Source organism: Papaver somniferum, chromosome 8 (assembly GCF_003573695.1).
Source record: "Papaver somniferum cultivar HN1 chromosome 8, ASM357369v1, whole genome shotgun sequence".
In the NCBI taxonomy this organism is placed as follows: Eukaryota; Viridiplantae; Streptophyta; class Magnoliopsida; order Ranunculales; family Papaveraceae; genus Papaver; species Papaver somniferum.
This window is the reverse complement of record NC_039365.1, coordinates 8,484,754-8,504,835: the sequence shown is the minus strand read 5'-3', so window position 1 is coordinate 8,504,835 and position 20,082 is coordinate 8,484,754. Positions and strand designations below refer to the sequence as shown.

The following is a 20,082-nucleotide window of genomic DNA, read 5'->3' as shown; positions in this document are numbered from 1 at the left end:
ATCTCTACATCTTCTACCTTCACCTCGGATTCTCCTTAATCAAAAAACATGTTGTGTCCATTTTATGGTATCAACAACCAAAACTGACACCATAATATGAAAACGAGTATTATTGAATCCTCTACTTATTTCCATGGGGGGACAAATCCAATATTGTAGAATGTCCTATTTGGATATTTTAGGATTCTAGAAAAGGAATGTATAATTATTTGGTGAATAATGGCATTTGTGAATCCCATTAAATGAAGGGGTATTTATTCAAGTTTCACTAATTTTTTTTCTCATTTAAATAGAATTTTGACAAAAACAATATTTTTTTTGTCTTTTGCAGGAAATGCATGTGAATTATAAGTCTGAAACACAAAACAACAAGTTTGTCTTACAAGAGTTGCAATAATAATAAATATTCATTTAAATCACGTTAATATTTTATCCACGGAATCTCTAAAAAATTTGATATACCTGCATGATCCTTATAAGAATCATGGTTTTTATTTATTTTTTGTTTTTTCCTGAAGCATGAAATTTATTAAACTACTAAAAGACTATTACATGAGGGTATGTGATACCAAAGAATTCAAGAATTACAATCGCATTGGTGAGCCATAAGTCAACTCACGATAAGACAATGGAGCAGAATGTGAATAACAGTCTTCGAATCAGAATTGCATCAAGGAAAGATGTTGGAATTGGTGTCGAAGGTTAAAAGGCCTTTGTTCAATTTTTTTAACAAGAAAAGATGTACTTTTAATGGACACAACAAAGCCCATAAGGATTTAGTTGATGATAGTGGGGTGTGAAAACTATTGTCAGACTCATTTTCCAGTTTTTTCCCACTGTCAAGCGCACCGAAAAAAACTTCACACTCGCACCCATTTCTTCGTGAAAAAATATCAGGACACCCTTTTTTTAAGAAATTAAGTTTTGTCCGGATTTCTTTTTCTTTTTAATGCCGAAAATACGCTTTCCTTAGAGAGATGAGATATTTAGAAAGTGAATGTTCAATTAAATTTTCTCTCTGCAACAGAGTGATCAGGATCTTTCATCGTTTTCTTTTTTTGTTTCATCGTTTAATTAAAATTGCTCTCAATTCGTTCAATTAGAGTATCTCTCAACTCGTTTTCGATTGATTTTTCTGGGTCGTCAATTCCGAGAAGAAGAGAGAATTCGAAGAATTTCAAGGAATTTTGAAGGTAGGGTTTTCTGGGTTATTCTAGGTTAAAGAAATGAAGTTGGAATGTAATTTCGTAATACAGAGATCGGAAGATGTTGAATCTCCAAATAGAGAGGAGGATTTTGCAATGGAATTTGGATACTGGATATGGGGATTTCGGGTAATTATTGATTTTACCTGAAATCAAGTAAGAATCTCATTCTGGGTTTTACAAAAAGCCATGGATAAGTCAGGTGCTCTGGAGTACATCAACCAAATGTTCCCTACAGGTTATTATTGAATCTAATTTCTTTCAATTCAATTCGGAGTTTAGTTTTTGGTTATGAAATAAAGTTTGCATATGCTTGGACATGTTTTCAGTACTTGAAAAGATGTTTGTGAGTAGTCTGTTATCGGGATTACGTGATATACTGCTCAACATTTCCTTCCTTGGAGTTTTAACTTACAATTATTTTCAATTGAGTTGAAGTTGTGGAAAATTTTGTCTAATGCGGAAGCATCTTTACCTGGAGTGGACAGCTTATCTCATTAATATTCTGTATGTTGAGTATAGAACCAGAAAAGAAAGAGAGAAAGTTGATTTCAGAAACCATGTTATCCAGGTCTGTTTGATTTCCCATTTTCACTTTCTACTACATTTCAAAGTTTATCAACCTTTTTTTTTTTTGTGTTTTTGGTTTTAATTTTCTAAATTTATTTTTTTTGTTTTGTTTTAACAAAAGTGGTTTGAAGTGCTGGCTAGGTTGCTTGGGAAACACTGGAGGAACGTGGGTTTAGCATTTAACTCATAGCATGTGCAAGGTATTGTCTATACTCTACTACAACAACGGGCTAGATTACTATATATCACTAGTCCAAAACGTGGAGTTTAGGACACTTGGGGCACGGGAACAAGGACGGATCCTAGATGTAGTTATATATTTTACTGTAGGAATTCGTTGAAAATTTTGTATTTCCTAATTAACACTTCGAATCTGTCATTCTTTTTTGTTTCTATTTGCCCCACTACTCCTCAAAGTTCCGCCCCAATCGGATAAAACGAAAACCCTTGAATCATATTAATCCTACGGCCTCTTATTAGACACAAAAACTTCTCAAAACTGAAAACAAACTGAAAAGACAAAGTCTTACGCATTCTCTAACTTTGTGTTTATCAAAATAAAACTTCCACTTTAACTTCTCCCACTGGATTCTTATGATTTTCTTTTTCTTAGATTCAGAAATTAAACTCATGGCGGGTTTGTTTGCAGAATTTACGGTTTTCAGGAATTTATAATTTTATGGGATTATAAATTTTAGGATTCATGTAAAATTCTTGTATATTTGGTAACTCAATTAAAATTCCTATGATTTATAGAGTTTTATTGTATTAAAGTCTTTCTACCGTTTGCCATTAACCCCAAATCTTAAAATTGCATATATATGGAATTTAGAGTTTAAAAAAAATGGGTCCATAAATTATTTGATAAGTTTCCCAGCAAATCTTAGGGGGTGAGGTCAGACTTCATATGGAGGATTTGCTGGAAAACTGAATCCAAAGATTAGGATAACCAAACATAAAAAGGGAAACGTAATTCTACCAAATTCCTTGTACCCATAAATTCCACCTTTAAAATTCTACATCCAAACCCACCATCAATCCATTCCATCACTTGGAGTTTCTTCAGAATCCCAATTTTTTTTCAGAAGAAATTGGAACGGAAAACAAATTCATATCTAACTCACAAAGTGAGAGCGAGAGTGGAGAAATTTTCTCTTTTCAACTATAGGGTATCTCTGTACATCTCCATCTGCCTTGAATGCAGATTTTGATGCATGGCAAAGACGATCATAGAGAAGATTTCATCACCAAAAGAAGAAGAGAATCATTATCACAAGGTGAAGAAACCTTGACTGGAGGAGAGATAGAGACGTGATTCGGTAAAAATTCTTGCGAATTTGATATAATTATATCTTGATTCTTTTAATATTTCACAGATTCTTTTGTCATTTTTAAAAGTACCCTAGATTGAGTTAAATTGTTTCCACTATGAATTTGTACTTATTATTTCTCATTCGAAATTTTGGTTTTTATTATTTTGGGTTTATCATTTATAAGAAGAAAAAATCCCCTAAATCCTCATAAATAATGAATTTCAACTACACATCAGACGCCAGGATGGATCAGATTTACATATAAATATCATGCTATACTGCAAATTACTCCCTGAATTGTCATGTTTATCTCTAGATTACTAATATTGTGTTGTAGGCTATAGATATTGAAACTGCAGTCATAAACAAAAATGCCATGAACATTTGGTTGTTTACTGTTGCTGAAACTAATGATATCTATACTGCTATTCAGATTACTAATGGTGCTAAGGTAAGTTAAATTTGGGCATTTGCCTAAATGTTCTTTTGGTTTCGGTGTTTATGCCTCATATGGTAGCATTTGAATGGATTATGGATGCATTGGTAGTGTATTACACCAATTTGACTGTCTTAATCGATGTGTTCAGGTCAATCACATCCACATAGTATTGAATTTTTTTCTTTTCTATTTCAAATATTTTTGTTTGAATGGGTGTCAATTTATATTTATGTCAAAGGTTGGTGACAATGCAGGTGATTATGCATCAAGAGGTGTTGATCTCTTTGGGGTGTTATTGCAGAAATAATCAGCACTATATTTCAACATGATCCCCTTTAGTTTGCACCTGGCAAATGCTTATATTTTCTCTACTTTATTGAGTTACAATAGCATTATTAATGTGGGGATTCATTTACTATTGGTTGGATTAATTTTCTTTTCATTTTTCGCTTATCCATCTGGATTTGTATTGTTCCCCCCTTGTTTTGTTGGCATTTGAACCCAAGTTAAGTTAGAGATGTTGATGCTGATGCTGTTGATTACATGGAATGCAGTTGGCTATGAAGATGTAGGTGTTGTGACTTGATCAGGATATGTAATCAAGTTGTAAATTGGTGAAGCTGAATATATTGGTTTGAGTTGCAGTTTACAGCTTGCAGTGGGTGTTAGTCAAAGGTTTAGAAGAGAGGTTGGAGCTGAAATTCGAGAAGACGGGCTGACGGGGTTCCAGATTTGCATGAATCAAATTGGTTTTAGTCTTTGAGATTGGTTGCTGGTCGAGATTCATATGGGTTAAGTCGAGCTAAGGAAACAAAGATTCACAGGAGTTAAGTCGAGTTGGTGTTGTTGGTTGGGAAGCTACGGGTGTATAGGTGTTGGTGTTGATCATAATGGTTGAATAATTTGTTATGCAGCTATGAAAATGATTGTATAAACTGTTATGCATCAACAAAAGTTGTTGCGTAATTTGTTATGCAGTCCAGAAAATGGTTGCATAACTTGTTATGCATCAATTTTTTTGTTAGTATAGAAAACAACAACAAAAAAAGACTGCATAACTTGTTATGCACCTACAATAATATCTGCATAACATGTTATGCAGTCGTGAAAATGGATACATAACCTGTTATGCATCCGAAAATATGGCTGCATAATGCATTATGCATCGAGAAAATTGTTGCACCATATTTTATACATCAAGAAAATAGATGCATAATGCATTATGCATCAATTTTTTATGTGCACTAATACAATGGCTGCATAATTTGTTATAGATGCATAACTTTGTTATGCAGTGGAGAAAATGGTTGCATAATTCGTTATGCGTAGTGAAGAAAATTGTTGCATAATTCGTTATGCGTCTGCAGAATGTGTTATGCATCTTTTTTGGTGGCTGCATAATGGTTATGTATCAAGTTTTCGAAAATTTTGCTTAAAATGATGATCACCTCCGATTTTTTCGTGAAAAAAGAAAAATTTGATATTCTTTTTTGTACTCGTTGCGTAGCTCTCTTAAAAATATTTCCAACGATATAAAATTTGTAAAATTCCAGGGCGCGGATTTTTAGATATGTTATATCCAAGTTGCGATGCATAACCTGTCATGCGGATGCATAATTTCATATAATTGTGGATGTCACAGAAATAATTATGCGTGTCACGGTACTTAAAATTAATTGTGAATCTGATAATGAAAATTTTTTTTTTTTGCCTCCGCCTAATTTTCCCTAGTGGGGTTCGATGCGTCTGATTCAAAGTTCTAAGTAAGCATTTGCATACGTATGTTGAGATGTAATGCACGAAACTAATATGTGTATTTTCTTCTTTTTTTTCGGTCATGTAAGAATTCTCGTGAAAATCTTGGTGGTGTACCTGTATTTGTTTTTCCTCGTTTTTTAAAATAAAATAAAATGTGTCCTACTCCTAGCCTTGCTAAATGCACTTCTGAGTTTTGACGCTTAAATGTTTGTTATTTGATTCTGAGTGATCTTTGATTTGGGCTCGACTTCAAATTTTGTACCAAGAACCAACTGCAGAGGAGAGAAAAAATAGTCCCACATTATATGAGCATGCATTCTGATATTCCAGGTAACAAGTAAAACCCTAAAGACTTGAGTAGAACCAGAGAGGATTCCAACAAAACCATCATTCTAATACTAACTCCTCCCATTTCCATTAAAATCACCACCACCACCGCGCACATCCACTGCTAATATCTTCTACTATCTTCCAACACACACCATAATCCCCATACCCCACCAAATAGTACTCAGGGGATACTGCGTCCACCATATAACCACCATCACCTTCACGGCCAGCACCATATCCCCCATCACCAACAGATTTTTTTTATTCTACATATCTGTGTAAGCACGTGAAAATTGCATTAAAAAAATGTAGAGTTGAGGAAACATAAGAAGAAATAGTTTCTGAAACGTCACCAGAAAAAAGAGCTAAATGCAAAAAACGCAACACTCATACATAGGACCAAACAATTAGTTTGTGTTAAAGATGAGGAAAATAAATAATTGCTGTAAAAGAGAGTATACAAGATGCAATGATCTTACCTAGATTTTTATCCCTTAGGCTTCTTCACATAAGCACCCGAGTTAAGCGAAACCAGGCTCTCAACATAACTCTCCGGACGAGCCATTAGCATAGTAAAAGTACGAACAGTGATGTTGTTTTTTCGGAAAAAACTGCTCACCTTTCCAACTCTTTCATTCCTTGGGTCGCATAAAACAAAACCGGCATCGTTACAAATCGGAATATCACCATTTTTAAGTGAGAGGATCGGCATCCAGAAAGGACAATTAGTAGTTTGTTTTTGAACAGTGGTGAATAGTTTAGTCCAAGATTTTCTTACTCCATAATCCTGCATTACCCATATTTCAGCTTGGATCCACTTCTCATTGACTAAAAACAAACTAAGGCAGCCTCCCAACGTTCCAATCGTCTTATGCGACATTTCCACGTTACTATCTTCTGGCAATGTAACATCCGTTAGTTTCTCATTACTAGTATCAAAAGAGAGTATACTACTATTGGAGAAACCTTGGACCGAGACCTTATAATAATATAATTGCTTAACACCACAAAAAAATATAGTCATTGGGAAGGTTCGAATGTAAGGGAAGGTATGAATAGTTTTTGACGGATGTGATCCAACAAATGTATATACTTCGACTTCACAGCAACCGGTTTTTATAGAATCCGAAATTTTGACCATCTTGTAACCTCCAGTTTTGCTATCGTAACCAAACCCGACTGTAGGAAAATGCTTGGGGGTGATACGAAAATCACAATGTTGTATTTTCTTATATTCTCTAGTTGCTGGGTTCCAAATACAAATGCTAGTCTCTGCATCAATACAAATACCAAAGCAAAACAGACCGTTACAAGCACCCAAAATCCTAACCTCCATGCCTTCCTTGTATTCGAATGGGGTACCCATGAGAATAGCTTCGTTACCTATATAATCACATGATAAATCTGGTGGGGATGATATTGAACCATAATCTACAGAGTATATCAAAGGCTTACCAGAATCCGACTCCGTGTCGGTAAACATGAGCTTATGATTGTTCTTATTCTGAATACTGAGACTAAGATGATCATGGATGAACTTTAGGATAGAAATCAGATTAAGCCAGGGTTTGCATACACACTTACATGTTAATAATGATTTCACTGGTAATTTCAGAAGGATTTCCACTTGAATATCTTCCGGAAGACTAGACATTAATATTTCAGCTTTGTATTCTTCTTAATTCTGTATTGGTACTTTCTTTTTTTGTTGTGAAAGAACTGATGTTGAAACCTGCATATGCAGTTTTCAAGTTTGAGACTATGACAATATCATTTGTTGCACCAATGAAAGCCTTTCAGGAGTCTTGCGGAAGTGTTGTAGGGTTTGATGCATGCCATATTACTTGCAAGTGGGGTGGTGTCTTAATGGATGCAACAGCACTTGATGGTGAGAATAGATTAGTGCCTCTAGGTATTGGAGTGGCTAGAAGTGAAACCAAAGAAAACTGGTTAATATTCCTCAAAGATTTGGCACCAGGGATCTTAGCTTCATCATTCTGGAAAAGTCACTTTCATATCAGATCAGCAGAAAGGTTTGTTTGAAGCAGTTGCAGAGGTGTTTCCTGATATGCCCCATAGATATTGTTGGAGGTAATTATCTTACTTTTAAATTTGTTGTTGTATAATAACTTCTTTATTTACAATGATTAATTTTACATTTTGTCTGTGTGTGAATTATGTTGCAGGCACAATTACAAGAATTTCAAGAAAACTTATAAGTCCCCCACATTGCACAGTTCAATGTGGAATGCTGCCAAAGCCTACAAGATAAAGCATTTTGAGGTTTGTTTCTTTTAAATTTGCTTGTATTACATTTCTAGAGTAATGTAAATACATACTAACTTACAAATGGGTAATGGAGGAACACATGACTGCTATGTACCAAGAAAATGCTAAAGCTGCAGAGTATCTTATGAAACAAGGTCACCGTAATTGGGCTAGGGCTTTTTATGATCCCATTAGTTGTTGGGAGCATCTCAATAACAATATTCCTGAATCTTTTAATTAAATGGCTACTGAACTGAGAGATAAACCTATAGTTATTCTTGGCATGTTGTATGGTGAGTTGGTGATGAAAATGTTTACAAAGAGAAGGGAACAATGTACAAAGTGGAAATCTGGAGATTTGGTTCCTAAAGCTAAGGACCTTATCAAAAAAATGCTTGACATTAGTGAAAAATTTCATGTTTAAGCTAGTGTAGTCGGAGAGGTTTATTTGGTCACCATCAGGTCCACCAGAAAAATATTCACAGTGAATTTTATAGAGAAGAAGTGCACTTGTTTGCATTGGAAGTTTAGGGGATTCCCCTGTCAACATGATGTGTCTGCATTGAAGAAAATCTCACCAAATTGGGCTGAGTATATATTATGTCTTGATCTTAGCATTTATTGTGGCATTTACATTTTTTATTTCTCTTTTACTTGTGCATTAATGTACCAGCAAACATTAAAGGGAAGATTCTAACAATATTATTTACATTTGTTTTGTCAGGTATTGCTCTCCTTACTATTCAGTGGATTATTATAGGACCACATATGCTCCAAAAATTTTCCATTGGAAGACATTTCTGACTATCTAGAGGTACTATTCTATACTTTATGGGTTGTTGTGCATTTACTTTAAACTTTAACTTTATTTTCTATTTAAAAGCATTTAGGGTTTCATCAGTTCCCATCTCTTCTTTCTTCTCTGAACTTTTCTTTTCTCTGTTTCTTGTTGCAGCCACCAATGGAAAACAAGATACTACACCCTCCCAGCCATATAAGCCTGGCAGACCTCATTCAAAGAGGAGAAGAAGTTATGATGAACCTCAAACTGAGAAGAAGAAAAGGAAGTGTACTCAGTGTGGATCTACAGAAGTTCACACCAAGAGAACTTGTAAAGGTGGTGATGTTGGTAAGAATCAAACTGGCTATAGACGAAGAACTGAGTGTGATGCTACAAACTTCACTTTCACAAACTCAGATGGAGCTGAAACTAGCACTGCAAGGGGCCAAGAAAATAATCAAGGAAAAGCATCATATGTTGGTGAGTCTTCTGCAAGAACATTCTCTCATGGAAAACCACCTTCAGTACCAAACACTCAAAGATCTGCATCTTCAGGGCCTAGTAACACACAAAGTTTCAGTCAAGCTTTTGTTGGTATTGGATATGTGGCTCAGAATATTGCTACTGTTACACAGGCTAAGGGAAAGCAGAGAAATAATGCAAAGAAGAAGTAATGTGTGTGTCTTTTTGCTTTTGTGTTGGATCTGTGATCCTTTCTTGCAGTGTTTGTCTTTTGTTTCAACTGCTTTTAGGTCTGAACTTGTTTATGGATGACAAAACAATATGGATTTGAAGTACCCTTTTAATATTAACCAAAGTTTATTAGTTTAAAGTATTACAGATTACATTGTAAGCTTTTTGTTAACTTCCTTACATATTTCTTTGACATGAATACTTGAATGCATAACACTTTCCCTTGCAGCAATGACTATGTGATCAGAAACCCATCTGAAAGCTTCACAATCTGTGCAGCTAAGATAAGCTATGTTGAAGTTGTGATTATTCTTACATAATTTCAGTTTCATTTATGATTTGCAGTGATCTTTGAAGCATTGTAGATTGTGCAGTGGACATTTGTTGTAGGAGTGACCAGCTTCTCCACAAGCACAGCAACAAATCTTAAATGGAAGCTTGATATCAGCACATCTGACTACATCAATGGATAAAGCAAACCATTCAAAGTATGTGCAGGTAGGATTTGAGCACTTGAAGAACATTTCACCTTCTGTTTCAGTTGTCTTTGATCTAAGTAATTGCCTTATGCCATTACAAGGTATATGTTTACACCTAGAATACATCCCAGGACAAACCTTTGATTCACGGCTTCCTACATCACAGATTGAACATAGATTTGGTTGGTTCTCTTCACTAGCCTTGATGTTGTTGTTTCTACTACTACTAGGAGAATGTATTAGATTTTTGCTCATGACTATGTGTGTAGTTGGTTTCTTTTTGATAATTTAGGTGAACTTGGGTCTGATCATTGGTTTTTATACAGGATGAAAGAGAATATGACCGTTACAAAAGGGAATTAAATCTAGGGTGGTGAACGACATGCAGTGGCAGGGGAAGGTGTGCAGCAACACCATGGAAAGCGAGGTCGTCTGGAGAGTGGGGAACTCGTTGGTGTGAAGGATGGTTGGGTTTTGGTTGCACTGCATCCTGATCGAGGAAGGTTTGTTATCAATGAAGGAATTGTTCTGGTGGGGATCAGCGGATTGTCTGCGGCGGTGCACGACAGGTTTTTTTCTCCACACCAATTCCTGAAGATGCCAAAACGCAGATACATGAGAATGCTTCCCTCCCTCTCTCTGTTGGTGCTGTCAGCATTTCTAATTTGTTCATGCTTGCTCCTGAGATTCGACAAATGGCTGCAGATGTTGCAGGGATAGCCAGAGCAGACCTTGGAGAGATTACTCAGCCCCATGAAGTACCAGTAAGTGATCCTTTGCCCGCTGGGGTTAAATCTATAACTTTTGCCCGAGTACCTAGAACTGCTGCAACCAGACCTGCAAAGAAAGCTGCAAGTGCATCTGGAAATGCATCTGGAGATGCTAAAGATATCTAGCCAGGTAGGTTTTAAGGCATGCCTCTGAGTGACGTGAGGATTATAATAAATACTTAAATCAATAATTACAGAAATGCAGGTGTTAAACTGATTATGGTAATTACCTAAATTATGAGACAATATTGTGGTATGTGAAGTTAAAGTTGGTTTTCTGGTTTTTTTCTTGAAGAAATTGAACATGTTGTTAAGGTTAATAGATAAAATTCTTTGGTTCCTTGCAATTGAAAGAAATTTTGTTTCTAAGATCAAATAAGATAACTTCGGTAGCTAGTAGATGAATGATTAGGTTGGAACATTTTTTGGTTTTTGTTCAAGGAACTGGTTAATGTAAATTATATACTCTTAGCCTTTGTTTTTGGTTTTGGGTTATACTATTTTGGTAATGATGATCATCATGGTACTGAATTTGGTACAAATTTAAGTCAGCAGTTTGGAATTTCCTGTTAACCAGAGAATGAATGTATGGATTGTTGAAAAAAATTGATTCTTAAATCATGGTGAGGTTTGTACGCAGATGGGTTTTACCAATGTTGGATGAGTTTGGATTTGACTATACTGATTATTGAATTAATATTTTTTCATGTTAGGTTTAGTAGTATTAGTACTAGGCTTGCACATAGATTTTTTTTTTAGAATTGGGCCTAAAATAGTCTTTGAATTAATCTTACTCCAACAACATTTTATATACTGGAATAATACCCTAGTTTCTACCATCTTAACCAGCATTTTATATACCTTATTGATTCACTAATTCAGTCGTTCCTACCAATCTCTACTTTACAATCATTTGAATTTTAGAATCATTCACCAAGAACATTGCTTGTTTGTACATCTATTGTATTCAATCCATTAATACTGAAATCAAAAGAGCAAGAAAAACTGACAAATTTCTTCAAACCCTTCATACCTACATCCATCACAAGTTTAATACTACTGAAAATTCAAACAACTAGAAAAACACAACTAGTTTAATTACATCTAAAGAAGCAAACAGAATACCAATTCTAAACACCCGACAGGCTACCAGTGCCATTACAACTTTATTTTTACAACCAAAATTCAAAGATGCAACATTACTAATCTACCTGACATAAAATGCAACTCTCCCAGCTGCTATCCAAACAATGCACCTGCTGCAAACTGAACCCCAAAATCACCTTACATCTTCTAAGATCTTCATCAACACCATGCATCTATCAAACAAAAAATAACCACCAAATGTCTGAAATTCTCTACTTGTGTAGGAGTTGCACGAAAATTACGGATCGCTCCAAATTTCTACTAGCAATAGAACAATCAATGTATTGATCTAGTAGGCATCCCAAATTAATATAAGAATCACTCATAAACCCAAGGTATGATAAAGACAAACGATGATCATAAAAACTCTCAATAAGTTTGTATTAATGAGGCTTCACACTTAGAACATTGAATTCATCCTTAATCAACAAATGATTTAGCTACTCATATTACAAAGAAGATGAAGAATGGTGGTTTCCCCCTAAAGGGGTAAACCCTAGGTTTTTGATGTAGAAGAAACCGTAGCTTGTGATATGAGATCCGATGATAATATTTTACATAACCTAATACCTTTTTATAGGTTTACATTGCTTGGTCTTCAAGTATCTCCGTTGGTTAAGGAAACCGACCCGAAATTATGAAAGAAGGACCCTAACCGTGAATTTTGGCCTTCACCAGTATGCATACCCGTTTGCGTACCATAAAGTCGGGGAAATAAGTTTGCATACCCATAAACATACTGTAAAGTCAGGGAAATAAGTACGCATACCCGTACGCATACTGTCATGTCTTCAGTATTTGATATAAAGCTTCTTTTGGCCATAACTTCTTCGTCCGAATTCGGAATGACCTCATTCTTTTTGCGTTCTTTTTATTCAATTCTGTTCAAGATGATGATGAGAAATCCTTAGTTTTAATGAGTTAAGCATGATCTTTGTCCCGTCTCTTTGATTTTGAGCGTTTTCTCATTTTCGTCGCATTTCTTCAACTTCCATTGGACTTGGGCACTTGGAAGACTTTTCTTCATAGCTCCTTTCAGCACTTTGTAGCTCCTTTTTGGATGATTCACCTAATAGAGATAAATAAGAGAAAAAAAGAGTAATAATACGAAAATATGCAAGAATAATAGCTAAAGCAAGTATGGAATGGACACTAAAATAATATGAATTATGCACTTATCAGTGACTAGTTCAATGAGATTCAAAAGAAAAAAAAATGAAACGTCCAATATGTTGATCACATATTTACCTCCAAACTTTTCCACTGTCTATTTTCAATAAATTAATGTAGTTTTGTTGGATGTTAAATCATTTGAGGTTTGGATATTTTACCCCAAGTTTTCAATAATTGAATCCTCTATGATAATAGCTTATGGAGTAATCACTGATTAATTCATCAGTTTATCGACGAATTAAATGTTCAAATATAAAAAAGTAATGAGATTTTGGTGAATATAATGAAACAAAATCCTAGCTTAGAGTTAGTGGTTTTTAGTTTTAATGGTTTTCAAATAAAATAAAATAAAATAAGAAAGAGACATATCATGTAATTGGGCCGATCGATCGGAGGGTTCGAAGGGCTCGTAGTGAGGGAGTCCCTTTTATGACCATTTTTTTGTCAAATGAAACCTAACAAAAATGTTCAATTTGATAAAAAGATTGGAAACTTCCGTGTCCATGGTTACTTTATCACTAGACAAAATTGTCCCTTCATTTTAGTCCAATTACTACCTGTGTATCCTATCTTTTTAGGGCTATAATTCGAAAACAAACTTTAATATAACATATATAAAAATCCATGCCTTGGAATTTTACAAATTTCATATCGTTGGAAAGGTTATAAAAAAATATATGCAATGAGTACAAACAATAATATCAAATTTAATGTTTTTACGAAAAATTCAGAGGTATTTATCATTTTAGGCACAATTTTAGAAAATTAAATTTATGTTCATTATGCAAACCACGACAAAGGATACATAATACTTTATCTAGCCATATTATAGTTTATGCATCAACTAATTTTCTGTTGCAACTAATAAAATGATGTACTCGCTTCTTTTCAAGAAAAGTGATACTTTCACTTTAGGCACAATTCTCGAAAATTAAATGCATAGTCATTATGCAATCCACCACAAAGAATGTATAACACATCATGCAACCATATTTTGGTTTATGGATCGATTAATTTTCCGTTTCTAAAGAAATGATACTTTCGCATTCCGTTTCAGGAAAAGTGATACCATCACTCCGTTTCAGAAAAAATGATACTTTCACTCCGTTTCAGAAAAAGTAATCACTTTTTCTGAAACGGAACGAGAATATCACTTTTTCTGAAACACGGTGAAAGTATCACTTTCTCTAAGACGAAAGTTGTCATAAAAAAACCCCATTTTCCGATTTTTTTGGGTCAGCCCTTCCACTGTGGCAACGGTTGTACTAATGTAAAAGATTTAGTCAATTTAATTTAAGTTTTGTCAGTGGTAAATAAGAAAGAATAGAATTGAAAACTGAAATTACTTTAATAATTGATATATGATAAATAGGTAAAGTGTGAGTGGTAAATAGGTGAAATCAAGCTAATATTTGGTCCAACAGTAAATTTTGCATTCCAATGATTGATTGTGGGCCGGATAATATTAGGTCACTGCAGAATTATGATGCAAAGTCTTTTGGGTCATGAGATAACTTCTGAATCGGTACAAACCTCTTGTCCAGACTTCGGAGGCAATTTCGATGCAAATTTTGGATCACCGTGATAAATTCAGGCGTTCCATCCTGGCAACGGGTCTTGTGACTTGGAAAGAAAACAAGGCCTATTTTCATCTGTAAGAAACTTAGAAGTTGGATTATCATCAGGAGAATCAACAATGTCAAGTATTCCAGACGATGTCTACTATGAAATTCTTCTAAGGGTACCAGCGAAGTCCACATTCGTATTTAAATCTGTTTGCAGGAGTAGGTATCAAACAATTTCTGATCCTAGTTTTATCGAAAAGAAACCTGACATTCCTGCGACCAAAAGACTCTATGTTGCATTCTCCGAACGGAAAAGGCATTTGTTTCAGAAAGCAAGCAGCTAGTTAACAGTTTTATCTAGTGCAGAAGTTGCATTGGTAGTTTTTTCTCCAGAGGGAGAACCCTTTGGTTTTGGACATCCAACACCTGATCACATGCTCGATCGATATTTAAACAGTGGTGGTGAAGCTGTTTCGGGTTCGTCTCCTGAAGATGATGATTAATTGTCTTTGAGTCGACAACAGTTTATGGAAGCTGAGAAGAAGAGAGGCCTTGTGCTGAAGACATTGTTGAACCGTAATGTGGGTGATAATCAGTTTTGTTTGAAAACACATATTGGCGGTTTGGGTATGGATGAATTAGAACAGATGACAAGTGATATAGAACAGCTGAAGAAACTTGTTGAAAAAAGAGCTCATGAGATAGCGAGTAATGTGCCTGTCCAGGAAAGGAAGAAAAGAAGAGTTATGTAGCTTCTTCTCCGCAGAACCAGTTGCTGCTAATGAAGATCCACTCTCGAACATCGATAACGCCAGTCTACTTGACATGCAATGGTTTTAATGTCTATGTTGAATTTCTAAGAACTGCTTTTATGGATGATTGTGTTTTTGTTGAAAAGCAGTGTCCAAGCACACAAATATTAATGAAATAGACCATCTATAACAATCTGTAAACTGTAGCGAAAGGGTGACATTCTAAAGGGAATACTGAATGTGTTAACATTTAGGCGTGTAGCGCACATGCTACATTCCTTGCCCTGCATTCGACCACCAGATACATCTGTTGCTCATTTCATTTTCTATAAGAAAAATCTTCTGATTTCGAAACTAAACATGGGGACAGAAGAAACCATGGCGAATAATCATTTAGTATTTACAGCAAAAACAGATGAAAAGGAGAAAAAGTATAATCAAATACTGCTTACAGTAATCCTTGTTTGCAGATAAAATTAGCTGTACAGAAAAAGAAAAGAAAAAAAAAGGTCTGAAAAACTAACAAACCACGAAAACTAAAATATAAGCCGCAAACCAACCCTTTTCTTTTCTTTTTTTGCCAACAAGTAAATCAGGATTGGATCAAGTCCCACCTGCCTGCAGCTCACAACCATCCATAAAGCAAATCCTGCTATAACCAATTTGGGGAACTGACGAGAAATATACTTACATTAAGAAGAGGGGAGTTCGGGGAATAAGTGGAAAAACTGATTTTCATTTGCTGTAGGCTTCTCTATTACAGTGTAAACGGTAAAACCTAATGAGACTGAACCAAGAAAAACATTTGATGATGTTTAACACAAGTCCGGCTTGAAACTGACATATGACCTATCTAAAGCTTTTTAGGAATGCAACTGACTATTACTACCAACAGAAGCCCCATTTTTTCACATTGCATCAACAATTTGCGTTTCTTAATCGCGCCACAAGTTCCTCCGTGTTTCTTAATTATCTTTAAAGCTACATATTACAAACTGATTGGTCGAAATCCATTTCCTGCATTATATGAAGGAGGAAGCTTTTTAACAGTAAAAATAAATATTAGAAGTAAATGCTTAAGCAGTAGAAACAGGGAAATTTAACAGCTGATATTGGTCACAATGAGTACCTGATCACATACGGGACAGGTATCGCTTCTTTCCATCCACTCGAGAATGCATGCAAGGTGAAAATGATGTTCGCATTTTGTAATAATTCTTGGGTTCTCATCATCATACTCTGGACAAAATTAAAAACAAACAAACTGAAGTTTATCAAACACTCAACGTAGAGGAGTTTGAAACACAGAACAGTAGAAGGATATATCTTCAATAATAAGTGTGATGAAATAAAGAAATCTCATCTCCTTGAATTAAGAGAGTTTCCCTACCTTCAAAAAGGCTTGGGATAACAATGAAATGGTTAACGAATACAAATTGTTGGCAAAAACACTAGAACTGACTGTACCTTCAAGACAGGTTGGGCAACAATCCTCTTCTTCTGTTGGGGAAGAAGTAAGGTCCTTCAACTTTCCAAGATCATCTGTCTTCTTTGGTGATGGAGGCACCGAATCTGCCTCATTTTTGCAATCTACCTCCTTCACTGAACATGCTTCAAACGCACTTCCACTTATAGTTTCTCCTAGAGCTTCAGAATCCGATGTTCTTGCTCCTGTATCAATTTTGTTGACACTAATTGCCAGAGTACTTCCTGGTGGTGGTGTTGGTGGACGTCCCAAATCAGTATCGTAAGGCATTGGTGCAGGGGGGGACCGATAAGTATCAGGTGTTGACGTGTCGAGATTAGTATCCACTAAAAGGCCGGTGGAGAGAGCAGATGTACCGACGGATGCTGACAAAGGTTGACGCTCTTCTAAAGCTTGTGGGCACTGCATGGTTGAAAGGCCATAGTTTAAAAGGACATCTCAGATTCTAAAAGAAGTGGGAATCACATAAAATGCATTTTATGATATCAAGCACATAGTTTTACAACTAGGAAAAATCTCTAACTATCCTGGGATTCACAAATCAATGGATCTCGAGCAGTACACACTAGTTTGTGGAATTTTCCAAAGTATAGCTTATCTGTAATTTGTCCATATGGCAGGTGTAAACAAAGTTAAGGACTTCCTTTAGTAGCTCAACATAAGATTTTGTCTTATTTGGTAATGTATGTGTACAACCAAACCCTCTCAAGTTTACTTCTTCACTCACTGACTACTGGAAGGTAGCTGTCTTTCATAGCTTTCTAAAACTGATCATCTTTCTAAATATGAGGAATATCTAATCTCCCCGCACCAGTTACTAAGAGCATAAAGGTTCTAGGAACATTGAAATATCAGGCATATTACTGATCAGTATCATATTTATCTGGGGACTGCAGCTAAGTAGTAGGTACAACTGCCAATTGCAGTCGAAAGAATTGAATAACGACATTGGTTTTAAGATTATTCCGCAACCTTTGTTACTAGAAGTTGGGGAACAAAAACACAAACTAATGCCTATTGCACAGAAGCTCAGATACGAGAATCATAAAGTTCTGACTGACGTTGTATGTTCTGCTAACATCATGATAGCTCAAGCACAAAACGGGCAAAGTTGAAAATGCACCAAATAACTAATTTAGCAAGAGCGCAATAATACACATGGAGAATAACCACAGAAACATAAAATAAAAGAACAACAAATCAACAGTAGCACGCCATGGTTGTGCAGTGAACAGAAATTATCAATAGAGATAATCTGACAGTGCAACATCTAATGCGAGAGAGGAGAAACTACTAACGTAATAGTACACTGGAGCCCCATCCAGTTGAGCTCTTCTGGAGGAACAACAACAACCCATCTTTCTTCAATAGTTCAATTATCTTCGTTATCTACCAGCAATAGTAAAAACCTGTTGCATCGTTTCCTGTAAATATGCACGTGAGAAGCAGATGCAATCAGTCGGGGAACAAGTTCAAGAAACTCAATCAACAATTCAAACTAAGACCTAATCTCCAACAAGCATGCAAGTTCTAACTAGCTAGGACAGTATTACTTAAATAGTAAAGTTTAAGCTGTTCAACATACAAACAGGACCGCAAACTAGAAAAACGAAATACGAAAAGCAAACTGAACTTAAGGTCGAAAAATTGGATACCCTACCTCCCGCTATCCAAACGCTAACTTGTTTCATTAATTTTTGCAACTTCTTAGTTACTAATCAAGGGTTAACCAATTTATTAAAATTTCCAATTAGTCAAGACCAAACTAAGACCTAATTCTCAAAATTCCTCACCAAAAAGCTATCACACCAAGCCAAAAATCTCTTGATCAACCACCAAAACCTAACAGGTACAAAGTTTTCTGAACTAACTTAATCACTTAATAACCAACCTAATTAAACTAAACCACATCAACTAATGAAATTCTACCCAAAACTCCAAACCAAAATGGAAACCAATCAAAATTAAAGCAAACCCACATCTGAAACCAGAAATTAATCACCCCCAAACAAGATTCAAACTCAAAATTCCACCCAAAAAAATGAACATGAAATGAAACCTACATAACTATTAACCATCACTAATTTCTTCCAGATTTTCACTTCACACATCATGAATTAGAAGAGACTAATCAATCAATTCTCAATCAGAAAGTAACAAAGGAAAGAGAGATCGAACTATAAAAAGAATTGGGATTACCTTTGTGTGTTTGTTTTCTTCTTCTTTGTCTGTATATGATGAGAACAAAAAAACTAGAGTTTTATAAGAAAGAAGATGGGATTTTGGAAGGAATTAGAGAGAAATAGAGAGTAAGGGAATTTTTGTTTGGATTATCAGAAAACGAAAATTCTTCTTCTTCCCTCCTACCTCCTACGAGGAGGAGCACTTCATAGACGACTGGGGTTTTCCTTTATTAATAAACACCATTTAGTACTAGTCCTACACATACTAACTTGATTAATACATTGTCCTTGGTTACTTTTCAATTATTTTTGAACCCCCCTGAAGTGAAATAAACACCATGAATCTGACTTGTCTAGATGCGATTGATATCACCTGACTTATCTGGATCCGACTCATTATGTTTGTTCTTTGAGTCAGATCTTAGAAAATTACGACTTAATGGTTTGGTCCCAATTGTGACTCAAAATAATAAGAAAAACAAATAATTTGACATCAGACTCGAACGGAGTCAGACGGAGATGCTGAATCAGCAAGAAAAGAAACACCCTCTTATGCATCCGTGATTTACAAGGTTTCTTGAGGACTATCAAATTGCGCGAGGGGTTAATATTGTTGGTTCCTATTCCCGACTACCTTCTAATTATATGGTGTTTGGTAACTCACTGACTCTATGTAAAATTTGTTTTTTCAATGGAGTTAACTCCTTCTCATATTAGCAGTTACAGCTAGATATAGCAAGTGCTAAATAAGGTGCACAAGGTTTAAAGTCCCATCCCAGTGTTTGATAAGGCGTTTAGGTTTTCGAAAACCACTTGCAAAACGCATCTTTTCTTCTTTTTGTTCATTTTTGCTTCCTCTTAAAGTCCAAAAACTTACACACTCTTTAGTTACTTTTTTGGACTAAGTAGGTATACTTTACATATTCTTAACCCAACAAAACTTAAATGAAAAGAAGGAATCCAAAACACAAAATTGGTTAAAAAGATCAAAATCAACAATTCCTGGGTGAAAAAGACATTTAGATTTTGATACTGTTTAAATGGACAAAAATGTAAAAATAGCCAGGATGTAAACAGTTTCATCCTACCCATTTTTAAATATTGTTTCTTATTTTTAATTTACATCAGGATGCATCCAGTTTCATCCTTATTATTTTTTAAGTTGGATGAA

The 20,082-nt window shown here is 35.2% G+C and overlaps 2 protein-coding genes and 1 long non-coding RNA gene across 4 annotated transcripts; 1 reads left to right on the top strand and 2 right to left on the bottom strand.

Moving 5' to 3' along the window:
- The first annotated feature begins 2,402 nt into the window (after positions 1–2,402).
- LOC113306620 lies at positions 2,403–4,462 on the top strand. The gene is made up of 2 exons (XR_003338741.1): positions 2,403–3,094; positions 3,782–4,462. It is a non-coding gene; the product is annotated as an uncharacterized LOC113306620 (long non-coding RNA).
- Positions 4,463–6,102: 1,640 nt separating this feature from the next.
- LOC113305021 (F-box/kelch-repeat protein At3g23880-like) lies at positions 6,103–7,269 on the bottom strand. Its single transcript, XM_026554137.1, has one exon. It carries the CDS (start codon positions 7,267–7,269, stop codon positions 6,103–6,105), a length of 1,167 nt encoding a protein of 388 aa, XP_026409922.1.
- Positions 7,270–15,607: 8,338 nt separating this feature from the next.
- On the bottom strand, positions 15,608–19,144 carry LOC113304300 (probable E3 ubiquitin-protein ligase RHB1A). 2 transcript variants are annotated; one of them, XM_026553374.1, is made up of 5 exons: positions 18,928–19,144; positions 18,027–18,152; positions 16,710–17,130; positions 16,372–16,481; positions 15,608–16,259 (listed from the first exon to the last, which is right to left on the bottom strand). In XM_026553374.1, the coding sequence occupies exons 2-5, from the start codon at positions 18,084–18,086 to the stop codon at positions 16,224–16,226; spliced, it is 627 nt and encodes a 208-aa protein (XP_026409159.1). In that variant the 5' UTR covers positions 18,087–18,152; positions 18,928–19,144; the 3' UTR covers positions 15,608–16,223. The 2 variants fall into 2 exon arrangements, with proteins under 2 accessions (XP_026409159.1, XP_026409160.1); XM_026553375.1 differs by lacking the exon at positions 18,928–19,144 and adding an exon at positions 18,389–18,532.
- Between the last annotated feature and the right edge of the window lie 938 nt (positions 19,145–20,082).

Bases quoted from the DNA above. Each gene is read 5' to 3' on its own strand.
- LOC113304300 (XM_026553374.1), bottom strand. From the start codon at position 18,086: ATGGGTTGTTGTTGTTCCTCCAGAAGAGCTCAACTGGATGGGGCTCCA. The intron at 17,131-18,026 runs GTTAGTAGTTTC...TCAACCATGCAG, and splicing joins GGGCTCCAGTGTACTATTAC to TGCCCACAAGCTTTAGAAGA. The intron at 16,260-16,371 runs GTACTCATTGTG...CATATAATGCAG, and splicing joins CCTGTCCCGTATGTGATCAG to GAAATGGATTTCGACCAATC.
- LOC113305021 (XM_026554137.1), bottom strand. From the start codon at position 7,269: ATGTCTAGTCTTCCGGAAGATATTCAAGTGGAAATCCTTCTGAAATTA.